General features: G+C 52.3%; 1 protein-coding gene across 4 annotated transcripts; it reads right to left on the bottom strand.

The window, feature by feature from the left end:
- Positions 1-1161: 1161 nt before the first annotated feature.
- Positions 1162-17117, bottom strand: DVL3 (dishevelled segment polarity protein 3). 4 transcript variants are annotated; one of them, XM_036017762.1, is made up of 16 exons: positions 16689-17117; positions 11467-11536; positions 10631-10752; positions 10401-10510; positions 10092-10224; positions 9829-9922; positions 9565-9634; positions 8829-8968; positions 8565-8641; positions 8384-8451; positions 8081-8230; positions 7364-7495; positions 7020-7187; positions 3556-3771; positions 3055-3465; positions 1162-2174 (listed from the first exon to the last, which is right to left on the bottom strand). In XM_036017762.1, the coding sequence occupies exons 1-16, from the start codon at positions 16847-16849 to the stop codon at positions 2143-2145; spliced, it is 2154 nt and encodes a 717-aa protein (XP_035873655.1). In that variant the 5' UTR covers positions 16850-17117; the 3' UTR covers positions 1162-2142. The 4 variants fall into 4 exon arrangements, with proteins under 4 accessions (XP_035873655.1, XP_035873653.1, XP_028360245.1 ...); XM_036017760.1 differs by having other exon boundaries at positions 10092-10227; positions 16689-17116; XM_028504444.2 differs by having other exon boundaries at positions 1162-3465.
- Positions 17118-19671: the final 2554 nt, after the last annotated feature.

The raw sequence follows: 19671 nt of genomic DNA, 5'->3' as shown, positions 1-19671 counted from the left end.
CTGTGTTCCACATCAGCTATACCTACATGACTGTCAGCTCCTCAAGGTCAGAATCTGTAGTAATAGGTAGATGTGTTGCTTAGAAAACCTTTGGTGAGTTGAATTTAATTGGACATGGGATTTGAAAAATCCTGTCTGAACAGAGTTAATCTTTTCAGGACCTGAAGAAAATCTTCTGGCTCTTCTCTTTCTATGACAAGAGATACCCTGATGCTCTCTCTAGTTAGGGCTGAGCCCATCATGGGAAGAAGGAAGGGCAAGAAAGGGCAAACCTGGTTGCAAGCCTTGCTGTCCCTAGCATCCTCTTGCTGGAAAGCCAAAATGGGGCAGAATGAAGATTTGCCCTCTTTTATTCAAACCGTGGTCATAGCCTGAAGCTATAAGTGACTGAACACAGGCACTTCTGATCCTTGAACCAGCACACAAGGCTTCACTCCTACCTTTCCCAAAGCTTTGTCTTCAATGAATACCCTAAATCCATATCAATTTAGAGACGATGATGATAATAATAATAATAATAATAGCTACCATTTATTGAGCACCTATTCTACCATGTGCCAGGCACTGTGCTAGGCACTTTTCGTACAATATCTAATTTAAATCCTCACAACAACCCTGTGAGGTAGGTATTATTATCATAATTTTATGTATGAGGGAACCGAGGCTCAGAGAGATTCAATAACTCTCCTATCACACAACCAAAAAGTAGTAGAGCTGGGGTTCAAACCCAGAAGAACCTGATTCCAAATCCCATGCTCCTGTGAACTAGAATAGAGGCAGAGAGAGGGAGAAGGGCCAAATTCAAGAAAGATTGTTGGAGTGGAATGGATATGAACTGCTAAATAGTAAGATATGGGAAGGAGGGTAAGCCCATAAATGTTTCTAGCTGGTGAGACTATGTAGATTGTGAAGGTAGCTAGGAGTGGAATTCAAGAGGTGGGGGAGATGAATTGAGTCCATATGGACACGTCCATGGACATGTCCAGTGGGTAATAAAAATGCAGATCTAAGGATTGGAGGGATGTTGAAGATGGAGATACATATTTGAGACTCACCAGCATATCATAGTCAGTTAAGGACATCCAGATGGATGACACCACTTGATGAGTAAATAGGGAAGAGAAATGGACAGAAGACAGAACACTGGGAGCACCAACACTGAAGGCATGAGCAACAGTGGAAGAATTCTCAGGAAGGTCGGGCATGGCAGAATCTTAGAAGAAAGAGAAGTACAGGAGGCAGCTCTGTAGTGGTGGCTAGAGGAAGCCACAATGGGGGTTGGGAGCAAACCAGAGCTGCCAGAAGGCAGGCAAGACTGAGTCAGAATTCCAACACAGCCATCACTTACCAAAACCCCCAGAAAGTATTTGTTAAATGAATGAGTGCCAAAATGCCCCCACCTTGGTTTGCCCAAAGCCTGGAATTTAGCACATCTCACTCTTGACAGACCAGTTCTGGAAACATGGAAGCCTCAGTGAACCAGAAAATTTATAGAAGAGGCTTAAAGAGAATGTCATGATTTGTTTAAACTAGAAAATAAGGTTGAAAAAGAAAAGCCTGGCACTCTATCTGGAAGTCCCAGAAGTGCCCCTGCCCAACCATACTCTGGGCATTGCAGTGACTGTGAAAACAGGAAGTGTGTGTGGCAGGGGGCAGGTGAGAACAGCCTGTCAGTTGTCCGGGGAGTCCTCTGCTGAGCCCAGCTTATGGGCCCTATCCAGGGAGGAAGATGATGGGGACATATTGGGGAGGCCTGAGAGCTGTGAGGAAGGGGAGAAAGGGCAGAGGTAAGTCAGGGGACCAGCCCCACAACCTAGGAGACTGGGAGAGAGGGGCCAGCCCTCTGGGCAGGGACCAGCCCTGAGGCTTAAGTGGATTTGCATAGGCAACTTTGTGTGTTTGTGTGTGTGTGTGTGTGTGTGTGTGTGTGTGTGTGTAAGAGAAAGAGACCATGCACACACTCTGGAAAGGTGAGCAATCTCTCTCATATATGGGCAAGAGGCTGGGACCCTCCCCAGAAGCCTAGTGGCTCAACATGATGAAGTGTGGGTGTGGGGGCTAAATATCCTTGGGACGCCCTCAGGGGCTGCTGAAGCAGGGTTTCTGGTCTCCTCGGTGGCTGGGCCTCCCCTCGTTTGGGGCTCACAGAAAGTCAAACAGCCCGAAATTCTTGGCTGCTCCAGGCCCAAGGAAAATTGGGGGAGGAAAAAAAAAGAAAGAAAAGAAACGTTTCAGGCCCAGAGGTGAGATGAGCCTGCTGGTTAGTAGGGTTAGGGGTCTGAAGGAACCAGGATACAACTTCAGGCAAGGGGTGGTAGTGGTGGGGGGACGGAGGGGGGCATTGGGAGGGGGATGGGGTAGAGCAGAGATGCTTCCTGGAAGCCACTAGATCAGGCAACTAAGGCTCCCACTGCACTTCTGGTAAGGGCTCAGCACAGGCAGGGATAGCACGGATAGTTACTCAAGGTGACCACGGCTGTAGGGTGCAAGCAGCAGGCAAAGGACAATTAGGAGGGACAGATGAAGCAATTTTGTGTGTGTGTGTGTGTGTTAGTATTGTGGGTGAAGGTCAAGAGACTGGCATACATGCTTGAGATGAGGTTTAACAGTGGGATGGTGTAGCCAAATGAATGGTGAAAGGGAACTGAGATGGGGGAAAAGGTGGGGATGAATGGCTGAGCAGGTCCTCAAGGGCACGCCCGGGGTCAGTTCCTCAAGCGTATGCACGGGTGACTAGAGTACAAAGCAGCACCGGCAAGTCCAGTCCCAGGGACGCGAAGGATCCCTGGGAAGTCCTGTGCAGTGATTAGTGCGCGGAGGGACAAGCTGGGGCTGGTGGCAGGTTAGGGGCTGCAGCAGCGATGGGCACCCTGCCCTTGCTGAGCCCAGCGAGCAGTTAGCGCACCTAGATTTAGTTCCGTTTATTTCCCTTTCAGGTACCAGACAAAGTAAAAAAGACTGGACGTCTGTAGAGAGGGACGCAGCCAGCCAGGTTAGGGGTGGGGAGGAAGTGGGGAAGGGGGCCTGCTCACATCACATCCACAAAGAACTCACTGGGGTTTCCCATGGCCATGCGGAAGGACTGTCTGCTGGCGGTCAGTTCGGGGGGCACCGAGGCCAGGTCACGGCCTGGAGGGGCTCCCGGGGGTCCCATGGCCGCGGGCGGTGGGGGCATCATCAACATGGGGGGGCCGTAGAGAGGGGGCACGCCAGGGGGGCCATAGCTCGGGTGCGTGTGATGGCTGCGCAGGCTGCTGGCCAGCGAGTGGTGGCTGCGGTGGCTGTGCTCGCTGGCGGCGGGCCCTGAGCGCTCACTGGGCGCCCGCTCGCGTGGCCCCCGCAGGCTGCTCCGGGTGGTGTGGTCCGACTCGCTGCCGCTGCCACCTGACTTCGAGTCTCCGGCCTTCGGGTCCTTCTCCTTCCTCCGGTCGCTGCCGCTACGGTTGGAGCCACTGCTCCGGCTGCCTGTTGGGGACAGGCAGGGACCGGGTGGGGGATGCTCAAGAGCTAGCGGAAGAAGCCTGGGGCTCCCCTGAGGTCCCCCCTCCACCTTACCTTCACTGTGCTGACTGCTGGCGCTGCCCCCGCCGTAGCTGTACCCCAGCTCCGGGAAGCCTGGGTGCGGGTTGTAGGGGTGCGGGGGTGGTGGGTACTGGTAAGGGAAAGCCATGGGCCAAGGGGCGGCCCCCGGGTGCGGCAAAGGGGCCAGTGTGTCCTGGTCAGAGGCTCCGCTGGAGCCATCGTGATCGTGGAGGGACAGGTTGGCCATGTCTGTGGAGGGCAGGAGAGGGCCGGATGTTGGGACTCGCCCCCACACCCGTACCCCAATGTCAGGAGAGAGGTCCCAGCTTAGGTTGGGTGGGTGCATTTGAGATGACAGCGACAGCAGTGGTAGTTTCCCACCAGAAGGGGAGGAGCCATAGGCCAGAGATCTCTCGCTCCTTCAGACTCCCTCCGCCATCCAGCAGAAATGGTAGAGAGGGAGCCCCTGCAGAGACAGCCCCAGGGAAACCCTTCTCAGGGAAGCCCCCAGGCACCACCTCCCAGCTTTAATGCCAAATCTGACCCCGAACTCCAGATCCCATGGAAAGCTCCTGCCAAGCCTTTGGCAGTGACTCCTCCTTCCTCAGTTGACTGGAAGGGGCAAAACTCATTCAGCAATTTCGTTCTCTGATCCTCTATTTCAGGGGTGTCAAACTCATTTTCACCGGGGGCCACATCAGCCTTGAAGTTGCCTTCAAAGGGCTGAATATAATTTTAGGACTGTGTAAATGTAACTACTCCTTAACTAGGGGCAAGGAGTTTGGCTCTGCCACCAGGTAGAAACAAGGTGCCGGGCCGGACAAAACAAGGTGGAGGGCCGGGTTTGGCCCACGGGCCTTGTGTTTGCCACCTCTGACTTAGAGGGTAAAAAGGCAGGGGAATGTCGCCCGCTGAAATACCAGACCACCAGCAGGCACTGCATACCTGCAATTCATTAGGCACAGTACAAGCACTCTATCTCATGCAAATGTTACCAACACCTGATGAAGAAGGTGTTAGGCACATTTTTTTCCAAATGAGCTAAGTGCAGTCCACAGACCGCCTGATCAGCCTGAGGTCAACCCAAACACTAGCCAGAAAAGAATCTAAAAGTTGCTTATTTTTTTACATTTCCAAATGAGGTTATTAATAAGGAGTAAGTAGCAGTTTGGGGAAATTTAGGTGAAATTTTGCCCTCACCTCTCGCCTAACACTAAAAAATATACCCATTAAAAGCCAGAATGAACATAGGGTCTTTCAAAGCCTCCCCATGTAGAAGGCAACTGGCCTGAATCAATTTTCTGGAGCTGCCGGGGTGGGGAGGGCCCAGAAAGAGAATAACTCAGGTGCCTCCTTTGTGCTCGTCACCCCATCCCCAGCCAGGCCTGGTGCTTCACAGCACTTGTTTCACCGTATTAACATCACTTCTTTCATGACTCTGCCTCCCCCAGTTAGTTGTGTACCACCGTTAAAGGCAAGGATGCCCCTACCAATGCTGGCACTGCCTGGGAGGGAGTATCAGGGGCCACTAGGACCAGTGACCTGTCTGGAACACCCCTTGCTCACACCCCATCTGTACCAGGTCCCAGAGCTCTCAGAGAGAGCTGCAACCGTCGTAGGGGCCAGCTGCCAGATACAGACTGAGTCCTTTGTTCCAAGCCCTTAAGTAAGCTAGCCCAACCTTCCAGAGAAGAGATAAGGAGAGGGGGCTCTGAAGGGGTAAAGCAGCCAGTGAAGCCTGCCAGCCAAGCCATGAACTTGTCAAGGTCAGCAGCTAGCATGGAGGGTGGTGGTGGTGGGAAGCAGGGGCCTGCCTTGGCTCTTGCTCAAAGAGCTGATGGCTATTTCAGCCTCCAGGCTGTTGTCCCAAGGGGAGTGACTCTGTGCTCCTGGGGCTATGCAGGTCCTCAGCTCTTCCCTTTGAACCTGCCACACTCCCAGCTTAGGAGACCTCGGCCAGTGAGAAGGAAAAGGCCTGTTCTGTGAGCATTTCCCTAAGCTGGGCCTCTGGTGGCCTTGGTCCATGGGTAGAATATCCAGGAGGCCCCAGGGATGGAACAATGTCTCTTGAGCAAAAGCCACAGCTGTTCCAAAAAGCTTTATGTGTCCCTGGAAATGTGGGGGCAGGGCTAAGGATGACAATAACCACATTTGACTGAGCCTAAGAAACCACTGATGTAAGATGCACTCAATTTCAAAGATACTGAAATGTGAAAAAAAGAGTTCATCTTAGAATCAATTAGATATATGAATAATGGACAACTTTTTCAGGGCACTTGCTGTGGGCCAAACATGATGCTAAAAGCATTATATACATTGTATCATCCTCAAAACAGCTCTATGAGTTGGATTCTATTACCTCCACCTTACACATCAACAAATTGAGGCACCAAGAAGCTGTGTCACTTACTCATGTTCACCCACTAAGGGTGGAGCTAGAATTTGAACTTGGAACTATTTAACTCAAAAACCGTGTGCATCTATCACTACCCCATGGGACCACAATGGAGCTGCTGAGGGCCAGGGACCCACCCTCCACCAGGACCTGTGCTCTGCGAAAGAGCCTTTCTAGTCCCTAGAATCTAATCTGAAGCATTTTAAGAATTAGTTTTTGGACTTCAGCCAGTACCACAGGACTGAGAGAAGGTCCCCTCAGGCAGGCTGCTGGAAGAGAGTTTCAGCCATCCTGTTTCCAAGACTCCCCTTCCCGAGGGCTGTCCTTAGGTTCAGAAAGAGAAGGGGGGTGGGGTTCCATGTAGATCTCTGTTGCTTAATAAGCCTCATTGGCTCTGAACTCTTTAAGGATCAAGTCCAACTTCTCAGTATGGCTAGCAGAGTCCTCTACAACCTGGCCCTGGCAGCTTCTCTAGCTCTATCTTGAGGCAGAGCTCCCCAAAAGGGGTCTGAGAAAGCTGTGGACCTAGGCCCTTGGGCCAGTCCTAGGTCCTGCCCTGACAGAACCGGTTTGATGCTGGGAGGCTGCGCAGGGGCCAAGGACAGGAACTCTAGCTTTGCTGAGACAATGTTTCTGTAACATCACACACTGGTCAGCCCTGGATGGTGGGAAGAACAAGGGCTCTGGGACCTGAAAGACCTGGACCCATGGCCTAGCGCTTCTGCTTCCAGCTGTGAGACCCGGAGTGGGCTACATAACTTCTACATATCTCAGTTTCCTCATCTGAAGACAGAAAAAATAATCCATCTCCCTGAGGGTGAGAGGAGGTTGTGAGGACTAGAGTGAGATGATGCTTTAAAAACAGTCAGCATGGTGCCAGGCACAGAACACACACTTAGGAAATGCCAGCCCTTCCAGGGGGGTGCAGGCAGGTGGAGAAACTGAACGGGGCTCAGCTTCCACCACAGGACGCTTAGGCCTTGAGTTGGGACCCCAGCTCTGCTGGCCCCTCCTCTGCGTTCCCTGGTGTTTGCTGCCACATCCCTGGGCACCACCCCACTCCCACCCAGGAGACAGGGCAAGGAGACAGGAAGGCACATACTGCCGCAAAGGTCGCCGAAGATGTAGTAGCACTGCTCAGAGAAGGTGATCTTGTTGACAGTGTGGCGGATGAAGCCGGCTTTCAGCAGGTTGCTGGCATACTTGCGGGCCTCTCGCCGGTCGGTGAAGCCTTCCACGTTGTGGTACAGCCAGTCTACCACATCTGAGCCTGGGGGCAAGGCCGCCATTTGATCGGGAAGCCCACCTGACTGGGGTCAACTGGCCTCACAGAGGCCACGAGGCTGCGCCTGGTTCCAGCCCAAGGAGTTCTTGGGCCCCCAGCCTGTCCTGCTCCCTCACTGCCCACCCCCTCCTTCGTCCTGTCCCACCATGGGGACCTCTCACCGATGAACGCGTTGGGGATAGTGATCTTGAGCCACATGCGGTCTCGGACCTCCAGGCCTGATTCAGGGGAGGCCATGGCTTTCACGATGGCGGCCATGTCACTGTGGATGGACAGGTGGAAGTCGTCTAGGCCTGGGGGTGAGAGGCAGAACGGTGAGGCAGAAAGGGGCCGTGGGTTAGGCAGGCAGGAGTTTGCACTCCAGCCCTACCACCTAATAAACACGGACCAGTGCTGGGCAAGTTACCGACTTCTCGGACACTCAGTTTCCCTGTCTGTAAAAATAGGGACTTTAACATCTGTTTGACAAAAATGTTTGATGAGAGTTAAATAATGTAAATGAAGGTGCTTAGTATAATGCAAAGTGTGTGTTATAATAAAAATGGCATTGCCTGCTTAGTTTATGTCACACACTGACCAACGCATCACTTTATATCCTCCTATTAAACCCCCAGGAACCCAGCAAAGTACACATCATCAGTCCCATTTACAAGAGGAAACTGAGGCCCACTGGGTGCTCACTACTGGTTCAGAAGCAAACACTGTTCAGTGAGGGTCAGGTGTCCACCGAGGGAGGGTTCAGTGCTAGGTGTCTGGAATGAGCTGAGTCCGCTCTTCGACCCCTCTGACTTTCAAGCAAGAGTTTCCACATGGGCCTTCATCAGTCCCTCTCACCTGGGCCTGTCTGCTGGGGCCAGGGGACAGGGCTGGACACTCACGCTCTGTATCAGGGATGGAGCTGGTGATGGAGGAGCTGGTGGAGGTGATGGTGCTCAGGGAGGGGCTCATGCCGTAGGCAGGGAAAGTGCCAGTCATGGCTGCAGTGTGGGAGACCCAGGCCGCAGGGTCAATGGGCCTGATGGGCTCGCCTGTAAGGGAGGATGAGAGTTTGGGGCTGCCCACCCTGCCCAGTGCTGGGTCAGCAGGGTAGGAGTGGGGGTTCAGGGCAACACAGAAGGCAGGAGAGACAGGGCTCACGTATGCCAGGTACCAGTTTAGGGCCAAGTCCCCCATCCACTTACTCCTGGGCAGTGTGAAGCAACCACGCGGACTTGGGTCCCAGCACTTGGCTACAGTCAGGGTGATGGGCCTGAAAGCAAGAGTGTCCCTAGTGAGGGTGGGTTGTGTGGAGGCTAGACGGGGCCCCTCGCCTGTGAGCCAGAATGCCAGCCCCGCCTCGGCAGTGCCCCATCCCATCCATACCCCGGTTTGTGCACAATCTCCCGCAGTACCCGGACCGCGTCATCATTACTCATGTTCTCAAAGTTGATCTCGTTTACCTGGGAAAGAGGACCAGGAGTGGGGTAAGCAGCTGTGCAGGGGCAGGGGTTAGGGCAGCTTGGTGGATCAGGGGGTCTTCCCCCACCAAGAAGGGGCCTCTGAATAGAGTAGGAAGAATGTGAGGGTACAGAGGGTACATCTCCCCAACTCCCTATCCACACCACCAGCCACGATGGACAATGGTACCTGTAACAGCATATCTCCTGGCTCGATGCGTCCGTCAGCAGCCACGGCCCCGCCCTTCATGATAGAGCCAATGTAGATCCCTCCATCACCGCGCTCATTGCTTTGGCCCACAATGGAGATGCCCAAGAAGTTATACTTTTCTACAGGGAGTAATAAGACCTTGAGTGGGGAAAGAGGTTGCTACCCAGATTCTGAGCCCCTTATTAGAGAAAGTGGAAAGGGACGGAAACTAGCATATATGGAACTCGAATCAGGCGCTGTGTTCAGCATGTTCAAACAGGCTTTGTTTAATCCTTACTGGATGTGAGGCAGGGATTCTCAGTCCCACTTTACAGAGTAGACACTGAGGTTCAGAGAGTTTGAGTGACTTCTCTAAGCCATTAAGTGGCAAAACCAGTATTCAAACTCAGATTTAAATTCCAAAGTTGGGGCTTTTTTCACTACACCCAGCTATCTCCTAAAAAAAATGTACTTAGGGCAGAAATCAGACAGTAAGAATACAAATCACAAATCACTTCCTCCAAAGCCTTCCCTGATGCCTTTCTCTGCTTCCATAGCTCTCTGTGCTTCTCTCTGTAAGAGTCGTGATCGTGAGATACTGAAATAATCAGTTTATGTTTATGAAAGGGAACTCCTTGAGGGCAGGGAACATATCTTAGGCCTCTTTCAACTCCTTGGGTCTGCCCAGTGTCTGGCACACAGTAGGCCCTTGAGAGTGTGGTTTCACCAGACTCACCCATGTTGAGAGTCACGGTGATGATGTTGAGTGACATGGTGGAGTCCGTGATGCTGCTGAAGGACGAGGACTGAAACAGACAGAGACTCTGAGCAGCGGGCAGGGGTGGCAGGAACTCACTGCTCCCCACTAGCTCCCCCACAAGGTGAGGCCACAGCACCAACTCCCTTTTAAGGTTCTAAACACTGACCCAAGGGGAGGGGATCTGAGGAAGCGCAAGCCCTGGCCCTGCCTCACCCACCCCTAGCATCCCAGGCCCCATACCCGCTCGATCCGGGAAACCTTCTGCTTCCGCCGTCGCCGCTTGTGTCTTCTCATCAGGCGCGAGGCGCTGCTCTGCTCTGTAGAGCTGCTGAACCTGCGGGGCCCACAGTCGTTCCCCACCAGGCTGGCCTAGCCCTGCCCCATAAGAGGCACTGCAGGGCCCGGGTCCCCAGCACAAAGTCCACCTCCCTCCCAGTATCCTCAGGGTTCAGGGTTCCTCAGGGCTCACCTGCCCCACAGTGCCCATGAAACCAAAGCCCCACCTGCTGGTGGAGTCGTCCTCCTCCGAATCAAAGAAACTGGTGGTCTCCAACTCGCTGCTCATGAGGGTGGACGAGCTGTCATAACCCCCTGGCTCTCGCCGCCTCTCCCCCTTTGCAGTTCCATTTAGCCGGGCTGCTGCTGGGGATGGAGGCAGCTGGGGTCACAGCATGCAGTGCAGGAGGGGAGGGAGGAGAGAGGCACAGGCCAGGAGCTACCCTGGGGCCAGTGCTCAAGAAGCTGGGCAAAGAGGTGGACAGTTGAGGAGAAGCTGTGGGGAGGGCATGGGGGTGGGGAAGGCGTAGACGCACTGTGCTCTGGGCCATCCCTCCGGCGCGGCCGTTCCCGTTGGGCAGACACCAAGGAGTCCGTCTCTGTGTCATTGTCCAGGTTCTCCTGGCTTCCCCCTCCAGCATGAGGGCTGCAGGAAAGAGGGGACTTGGTGGGAGAGGGGGCGGGCTGGGGGCTCCCTCCCCCAGCCCTGGGCTGAACTGACGTGGCCCTTCCCCATGGGCCCTTCCCACTCTCAGGTCACACTCACTGGAAGGAGGGGGGCCGGGAGTCCCCAATGCCTCCTGTTCGCTCCATGGGTGGTGGCAGCTCGGATGGGTTATCAGCACAGAAGGGCGCTGGCTCTGGGTGTGAGCCCTCAGCTGACACCAGCTGATGGGGAGGAAGTAGGTAGGTAATGTGGCACCAGGGCGCCTGGGAGAAGTACGGCAGTTGGCGTCTGGCAGAGCATGAAGACTCGGGGAGAATGAAGCAGGGGGCATGGAAGGAGAAGAGACAGGGTCATGCAGGGACAGCAGGCCCACTGCCAGGTTGTAGGGTGGCAGGGAAGCATGGGTTGATAACGTGGAATGGGGACAGAGAACAAGGGTCCAAGGCAGAGGTCAGCAGGTGACAGAGGGGAACCTGAGGTAAAGTGCCGCAAAGGTCATAGGAGACGATTTTGTCTGCAATGTATGTTTCTGCACCTGCCTTTGCCCTTTCGCACCACCCCCACACTTTTTTTAAATTAAAGCTTTATTTATTTATTTTTAGAGAGAGGGGAAGGGAGAAAGAGGGAGAAATGTCAATGTGTGGTTGCCTCTCAAGTGCCCCCCACTGGGAACCTGGACCACAACCCAGGCATGTGCCCTGACTGGGAATGGAACCGACAATGCTTTGGTTTGCAGGCCAGCCCCTCAGTCCACTGAGCCACACTTTTCACACCAGCCAGGGCCCACTCCCACACTTTTCACCAAGACTTTAGAATCTTGGGTAGATTCAGATATCGAAGCATAAAACCATGAGCTACAATCTTAGCGATGGCTTTCCTCTGTCCAGCCCACTGTAGGAACCTGAGCAGAGGGAGGGCTGAGGAAGGATCCTTACCCAGGACACCACCCGGCCATTGAAGCAGGGCAGCTTGGCATTGTCATCCGAGATCTCCTCCTTCACCACTCTGCAGGGAAAGAGGGAGTGTCATGAGCTTTCTGGGGCAGAAATGGAGGTGTCTTTATAACCCCAACTCTCAGGGACTCCACCTAAACTGGGAATCAAACCCCCAGCCCAAGCCTGTCCAATGGGAGCAGGGGTTGGGGGGGACCCAGCTGCCTTCCTGGGGTGTCCTCTCAGTCATAAGGTGACTGCAAACTACTCCTGACAAATCAATGTCCCCCATGAGTACAGCCACTCCCTAGAATCTTAAGAGCCTTTACTCATCCCCAATGAGGCTCTCCTGGGTGGGACTTTTTCTTTCCCTCTGACCCTAAACTAGGAAAAAGCACACCCGCATTACTATCCTTCCCTTCTCAGTTGGGAATCCTGACATTCTTCTAGGAGGTGTGGATGAGGAATTTAAGGAAATTAGGAAAGAAAGGGGAGAAGGCATTTACGGAACATCCCCCATTGCCATTATGATAATAGCAATTGTTCTCATTTACTGAGCAAGTACTATGGGCCAAGCACTAAACGAACACTTTACTTACAACTTTTCATTTAATGCAGCAATGCTGTAAGAGAGATACAGGTGGGGAAGTTAAGGCTCAGTAGGTTCAGAAATTCACACCAGTAATAAGTGAAGCTCTGGAATTTGAATCCTTGTCAGCCTGACTTCAAAGCCTTTATTTCCACCAATTATACTATCTTATCTCCTTACGGTTATAATATATAATCTTCCATCAGCCCCACTGTATGGACAATATGATCCCCATTTTATGAATAAAGAACTGAGAAACATTCAGTAACCTGTTCGAAGTCACAGAGCTAGAAAATTAAGTCAGAGCTGGGACTCTACCCCAAGGTCGTTTGACTCCCAGACCCATACTCTTTCCACGGTATTTCACATTCTTTCCTGCACAGAGGTGCAGGAGGTGATATGGGTCTGTGGAGGGTGGGGTGGAGAAGACAGTGATGTGGGTCAGGGAGGTGGGAGGAGGTCACAGGCCTGCAGTGAGGCAAAGAGTCAGATCATGACTACAGTTTGGGGCCAACAAAAGAAACAAGAGAAGCTGGAGGACCCCAAGGCTGCATCGAACACCCAGGAGTACAGAGCTGGAAAGACATGATTAGGGGCAAGAGGGAGACACATGACCGGAGTTGTGAGCAGACAGGGAAGACAGCAAGGAGGCTGGGAAGCCCAGTTCTCTCTGTTCTTGAAGAGCTTCTGCCTGGAGCTGGGAACGTGCTTGGCTCCTTGTGATGTTCACATTCTTGGACTCACAGCCAAGTTCGAAGGCCGAGCCTACCCCCTTCCTCCCATTCAGCTCTGGCTCTTCCACCATTTCCAACCCCACTGCGACCCCAAGAAAGCAGCTCAAATCATCCTGTTCAGGGCCATCATGGCAGAAAGCCTGGAGACAGAACAGACTGGAAAGAAGGGACAGAGAGGGAGGTAGCTCAGGCCTACCAGCCAGTCTGGCTATGGGGTCCCTAAAGCTTGCAGCCCCCTCTGGGAGTTGTGGCTCAAAGGAAAAGCGGGTATGTGGGCCACACGGCAGGGACTCTGTGACCTGCTTTACAGAGGGTCTCCCTATGGTGGGAAACTGCTGCGGAGTCCCCACAACCCCCTCCCCTAGCAGGCCCCACCACACAGCTCCAGCCACAGATGTTTCCTCTCTTTCTGGGGGTCACTGACAGGTCGCCAAGGCTTTGCTGACTCACAACGATCAGCTGATCTTTGGCAGCCTTGGGGGACCTCAGACAGGCTCCTACCCCCCACAGTGGAGCTAAATGGCTGGGGGTTCCATTGCACGCACGTGTGCACACACACACACACACACACACCCCCCCCTAATGCAGTCAGTCAAATCTGGGTTCAAATTCCAATTCTGCTACTCATTAGCCCTCCCATCTTAGAGAAGTTTAACTTCCCCAAGCCTTTGTCTCACACTGGTAAATGGGATGTGTACATGCCTGGCACAGTCCAGGCATACAATAACAGTTTCCAACTTTGTCAATGTTTAGCAGGATCCATACTCCCTTTCTAACTAGGTGTATGTTTGTAAGGGCAGGGACCAAACAAATCTGCTCGTCATTCATTGTTCATGCAATCAAAAAGCCTTTGCTGGGACTCCAGTGAATTTTAAGTCCTGTGCTTGTCATTGTATGAACCTCAGGAAGCTTCAGACCTGGACCCTGCCTTGTTCTCAGAGGCTACCGTCCAGTGGACAGTTCACATAAGCATACTGTGTGTGGGAAGCGGTTAGAGCAGTGAGACCAGCAGAGGTGTTCACTGGACAGACATCTACTGAGTGTTACTTAGGTAGCAGCAGGTCCTGGCTAGGAGCAAGGTAGGTATATAGATAAATAGAATAAAGTACCATAACTTTAAAAGCTCAACCCAGGCGACAGGAGAATTTGGACATGGAAAGGCCAGGGGAAGAAGCGTGCTCCAGAAGGCCCAGAGACAGGACACTGTGTGACATGGAGCAGGGGGCAACATAATCAGTGGCCCCACTTCCCATGGTATCCCCTCCCACAGCTCAAGGCCACTCTAGCAACGGGTACCTTCTTCTATCCACTATCTTCTCAGTGCTAAACAAGCTTATTCTTCCTCCATTTCCCAAATAATTTAAGAGGGTTGGGCCTACCCTGAATGTGACAAATACTTCTGGAGACCAGATGGGAGGTGGGGAGTCCTCAGGCCTCACAAGCCAGTACCAAAGAGGGTGAGCCTGCAGAGAATGGAGAGATAGCAGCCTTCCTCCCCTGACCCACTTTCCCCAGGGGTCACTGGCCTCTGCCTGACCCTCCCCTCATGGGGCTGGAGTAAGTGGCAGCCCTATCTCTCTACAGTTTGCCAAGGCTCAGCATCTCCCTCAGAGAGGATGCATCTGTAAAATGGGGATAATAATATTACCTACAGTTGTGTGATTCCAGCCTTAGACTTTGGAGCCAGATTCCTAATGCTGAATTGAGCTGTGCTACTAACCGGCCAGGTTCCGTGAGCTTGGGCCAGTTACTTCAGGTTCCTGTGCTCTAGTTTCCTCATCTGTAAACTGGGCGTATGTATTACTAACTGCTTTATAGGATTGTTAAGAAGAATTAAATGAGTAAAAATTTGAAAAGCACTTAGATCAGTGCCTGGTACACTATAAGAAGTGCCATAAAAAGTTTGTTAAATAAATGTATAAACACACACATACACATTCCTCTATTCCTCTGCAATTAGTCCTCTGTGATAACCCTACCAGGTCTGCTCATTAATCCTTCTGGGGATAAAACCAAAACCAACCTCCTGCACTTCATTTTTAGCATTGTTCTCAATCCTGTTAAAATGGCCTACTCTGATATTTCGCAAAGGATGTTTCAAGTACTGGTGATGTATGCAAGATGTGTTCAGGAGTTACCTGAATGAACATGGTTTAATTCAATAGTTAATATTTATTTTTAACATATCACAGAAAGAAATAAAAAATAGAAAATCAGATGGGTGATTTCATACTACTGATTTGGTCAAGCTCCTAAAGAGTGGGTGGACTGACACTGAATTTGAAGAACAATATTAAGTCAACAGTGAATGGATGTGATGGGGGCCTTCCTGTGACTGCAGTTAGGACTGGCTTGACAGCAGCCTGGGGAGAGTGGCAGCCGGCCCTAAGGTAGCCATAGGACACTGGACTCCAGCTGACTTGCCCCAAGCCCATACCAGTATCTGGTTTTCTCCTAACTCTGTTCTTCTCTTACCACCACCCCCTGCAGATGGATTCACCCCTCCTCAGATTCTTCCAGTCAGGGGTGTCTGTCTCTAAACCAAGGCTAGACAATGATTATACACCAGGACCCCTCCCGCCCCAGGGTAAGTGTAACAACAAAAACAAGAAGAGTTAGAAGCACTTTCACACATATGAGCTCTTGGGCTCATCAAACCCTGAGTTCCAGGGGGAAAAGTGACAGCAAAACATGCTAGGCAGAGGAGAGAGAAGCCGCTTGCTTCCCAGGGCCAGGAGAGCTGGGGTCATGGGAGAGAAGCCAGACTGATGAACACTGGGGGGAGAAGACTGTCTTCCCTCACTCAGCCTTGGCTCCAGAGAGTAGTGCAGGCCTCAGGCTAGGGGCAGAGAGGCTGCCTTCAGGCCTGGAGGGCCGGGGAAGGCCTTTCCCACAGGCCTCCAGGCCCAGCGCCCAGTTAGTGTGGGGGCCTCCTCCTCCCCCAGTCCCCTAGGAGTTGGGGGGTGGTGTGAGGGGATGGCCAGGCTCCCCCTCCCAGGCCAGCTGCTACAGAACCTTGCAGCTCCAACATTCCATCCCTTCTTAAAGGGGAAGTCCTTGCTCCCAAACTGCCTGTCCAAGGCCCCACAGCTGGGCGGAGAAGAAGACCCGGCCAGGAAGGGAAGATGAACACCAAGAGACTTCCAGATCCTCCCATTCAGGCTCTGAAGCCCTTTCCAAGGCCACCATCTGGAGGGAAAGGGCTCCAATTGCGAGAGGAAATCAGCACCTGGGCTAATGGGGACTCCTCTTTAGGGGCCAGGTACTCTGCTCCTTTGACAACATCCCACACACCCCACAAGAAGAGGGGGAGCGGCTAAATAAACATCAGGTCTGCAGGCCTTAGCATACAGCCTGGCGCCGGAGCACCCCTAGCTTCCCCCTCCCCTCAGTTCAAAGTCCCACAGCACAGCCCTGAGATGCCCGGTACTCCAAATATGGCTCGGAGTTGTGGAGCTGAAAAGATGGAGAAGGAGAAGGCCGAGTGCCAAACACCCCAAGTCTGTGTTAAAAGGTGGCTCCTTGGGCAGGAGGGTGGGGGTCTCCGCTCTGGAACTGGGTGGAGGGCGGGGGTGTGTGTCTGTCCGTGTGGGCCGCTGGTCTCTGAGAGGTAAGGGGGCTTCCTGGGCTGGTAGTCTGATTACTCATGGGGAGTTGTACGTCCCCCTAAACTGGAGGGGGGCGGGGGCAAAGTACCCACAAGAGCGAAAGGAGAGTCCCTAGAGAGGCTGGAACTTCGGCATCTGAAAAAAAACCAAGGGGAGCCCAATGGCCGAGTGGCTCCCTAGAATCCAGAGCAGGGCTAGAAGCCAGTGTGGCAAGGGGAATGCAAATTGGCCGAGTGGGCGCTAGAAGCCGGAGGGGCCGGGGTCTCCCGGAGGCGAGGTGGGGGCCATCCTCACCCGAAATCGTCGTCCATAGACTTGAAGAAGAACTTATAGCTGGGTCGCTGCAGAACGCCCTTAAAGTCCGCCAAGGTGACGCGTTCGGCGGGCAGGGGCAGCTTCACCAGGTACGGCGTCTCCTGCCCATCCAGGTGGTAGATGATCTTGGTCTCGCCCATGGCTCCGGCCTGGGGCCCGGCGGCCGGGCCGGGCCTCTCCCGCGGCAGCGGCGCTCGGCGCGGCCCAGTGGCTCAGCCCAGCTCCGCGGCCAGCCACGGCGCCAGCTCCCTTGTTCTCCGGCCGCTCCCGGGTCCCAGCGCCGCCTATCGCCGCCGCGGCCGCCGCTTCCGCTCCCTACTCTGCTAGATCGGCTAGCGACGGCGACTCTTCCGGTGGCCGTGGCCCTCCAGGGTCTGGGCTGCGGCCGGGCCCGCTCCCCTCCTCGGGCCCCGGCGCGGCCCCGCCCCGGCGCGGCCCCGCCCCCCAGGCCGTCGTGGAGCCAGGCTGGCCTCGGAGCAGATGGCCTGGCCCTCAGCCGGGCCCCGCGGACACCCCGCCCACCCGCCCGGCGGCACTTGGCCGGTCCTGCGTTCCGGTTCCAGTCCCGCCGGGAGCTTGGTAGCCGTCGCCTAGGTCCCCAGAGAGGGAAGGGCCGATGTCACCAGGATGACCGTATTGCTGGACTCTTCAAGGCCCAGGCTCAGGACCCAGGGGGATCGGCTGCTCCTCTGCAGATGGGAGGGGTGTAATGCAGAGGTCGCTTTGGTCCCCAGAGGTGGGTGGGTGGCGGTTCTGACAAGTATCACTGGGGGAAAGTAAACTCGACATGCCCCTTAGGGTCTGTTAAGAAACATAGCTGCTGTCATTGAGTCTACCAAATGGAGCTCCTTGAGGACAGAACAGGCTCTAGTGTTGATTCCTTCTTACAACCTTGTACCTAGGTGCAAAGCCATGGTTTAACAAATGGACTGAATGCAGAATGAGTGCATGAATGATGGGCTTATGACTGGGACAGGAAGTCTCAAACCAGAACTGGGTATAATCGGTTCCTAACAGAACTCCTCACATCTTCGCTTTTAAATTTAATTTAAAAAAGTTGAGTTTTAGAGAGAGAGGAAGTGGCGGGGGTGGGGGGGTGGGAGAGAAAGAGAGACGAAGAGAATCTGTTGTGCCACAGATTTACGTATTCATTGGTTGCTTCTTGCATGTGCCCTGACCAGATCGAATCCGCAACCTTGGTTTATGGGGATGACCCTCTAACCAACTGAGCTATCTGGTCAGGGCCCCCTTAGCTTTTAATTAATTTAATAAATACTGAGTGCTTACTATGTGCAAGGAATACTGCATGAGATACAGCAAAAACAAGACAGATAAGGCTTCCCTCAGGACCTTTACTTATCTGGAAGGAAGCTTATAAATAAACTTCAAAACAACAAATGCTATGAAAAAGATAAATTGGAGTGATGTGATGCCACAGGGGAAAGAGGATTGTGGGTGGTCAGAGAACACCTCTTCCATTTGAGCTAAAACCTAGAACTAATGAGGAAGCAGCTATAAGTAGTTCTGGTCTGGGGGAAGAGCATTCCAGGCAGAAGGCACAACCAAGTACAAGGGCTCAAGGCAGGAATGAACTGGCCAAATCTGAGGAAAAGAAGGCCATTGTGACTACAGGGATAGTGTTAGATGAGGCTGGAGAATGGACTGGACCGACTCACATAGTCCTTTAAGGTCACAGTAGCAAGTGAGGACTCCTCCCACTCCACTTTGTACATTATTGCCAAATTAGCACTTCAAGAGTAAGTACCTCTTCTGCTCAGAAACTTCTCCACATTCCCCAGTGCTTTCCAAATATTCTTAGTATGATATTGCAAGCCCTCCATAATCTAACCCAGGGGTCCCTAACCTCTGGGCTATGGACCAGTACCAGTCTGCATCCTATTGGGAACTTGGCCATACAGCAGGAGGTGAGCCTGAATGTAATGTGCTTGAATCATCCTAAACACCATCCCCATCTCCCCCATCCCTGCCCATGGGAAAATTGTCTTCCATGAAACCAGTCACTGGTGCCAAAAATGTTGGAGACCACTGATCTAACCTATACCTTTACAACCTTTTATTATATCCCGGCTAAATTTTTTTTTTACAAACAGTAGTTTTAAAGATTTGTATTTATTTATAGAGAGGGAAGGGAGGGAGATAGAGAGAGAAACATCAATGTGTGGTTGCTGGGGGTCATGGCCTGCAACCCAGGCATGTACCCTGGCTGGGAATCGAACCTGCGACACTTTGGTTTGCAGCCCGCACTCAATCCACTGAGCTACGCCAGCCAGGGCCCAGCTAAAATTTTGACTTCAACAAATCAATTTATTAGCTAACTCCTGCATAAAACTTATATTTCCATTTCATACTCTTTGTTTTACTTTATTTTTAAAACTGAATGTATTGGGTACTAAATAAACATTGATTAGTATAACTATGTAGGTTTCAGGCATACAATTCTATAATACATCATTTGTATGTTGTATTGTGTTCACCCCCTACCTTCCCTTTAAATTTCTATCAAAGCAGTGTGTGTGCAGAGTCAAATAGCATTAAGCTTTTAATAGCAATCCTCTGTCTCATTTCCATCCCCACTTTAGTATTTTTTTTTTAGCTCAGACTATTTACTGATTTGTGCATTCTAGACATTGCTTATTGATTTCTTATAATGACTGATACATTTTTTTTCCACTGTCCCCTACCTTCTTAACATAGTATAATCCCACTTTTTGGTTAAGTATCAATATAGTACTTGGTATTGACATTTTGACTATGAATAAATGCTTCCTTTATAATTTTTTGTTTCTCCTGGCATTACTGACTTGCTTTTTCATTTGCTTTTTTAATGTAATATAGTGTACCTATTATTATCTTTCTACATAATCTGATAGTTTCTCAGTACATGTTTTGTTCACTCAGTCAAATACAGGCGTACCTTGGAGATATTGCAGGTTTGGCCCCA

Source organism: Phyllostomus discolor, chromosome 2, assembly GCF_004126475.2.
Source record: "Phyllostomus discolor isolate MPI-MPIP mPhyDis1 chromosome 2, mPhyDis1.pri.v3, whole genome shotgun sequence".
Classification (NCBI taxonomy): Eukaryota; Metazoa; Chordata; class Mammalia; order Chiroptera; family Phyllostomidae; genus Phyllostomus; species Phyllostomus discolor.
This window is presented reverse-complemented; position numbering and strand designations above follow the sequence as displayed.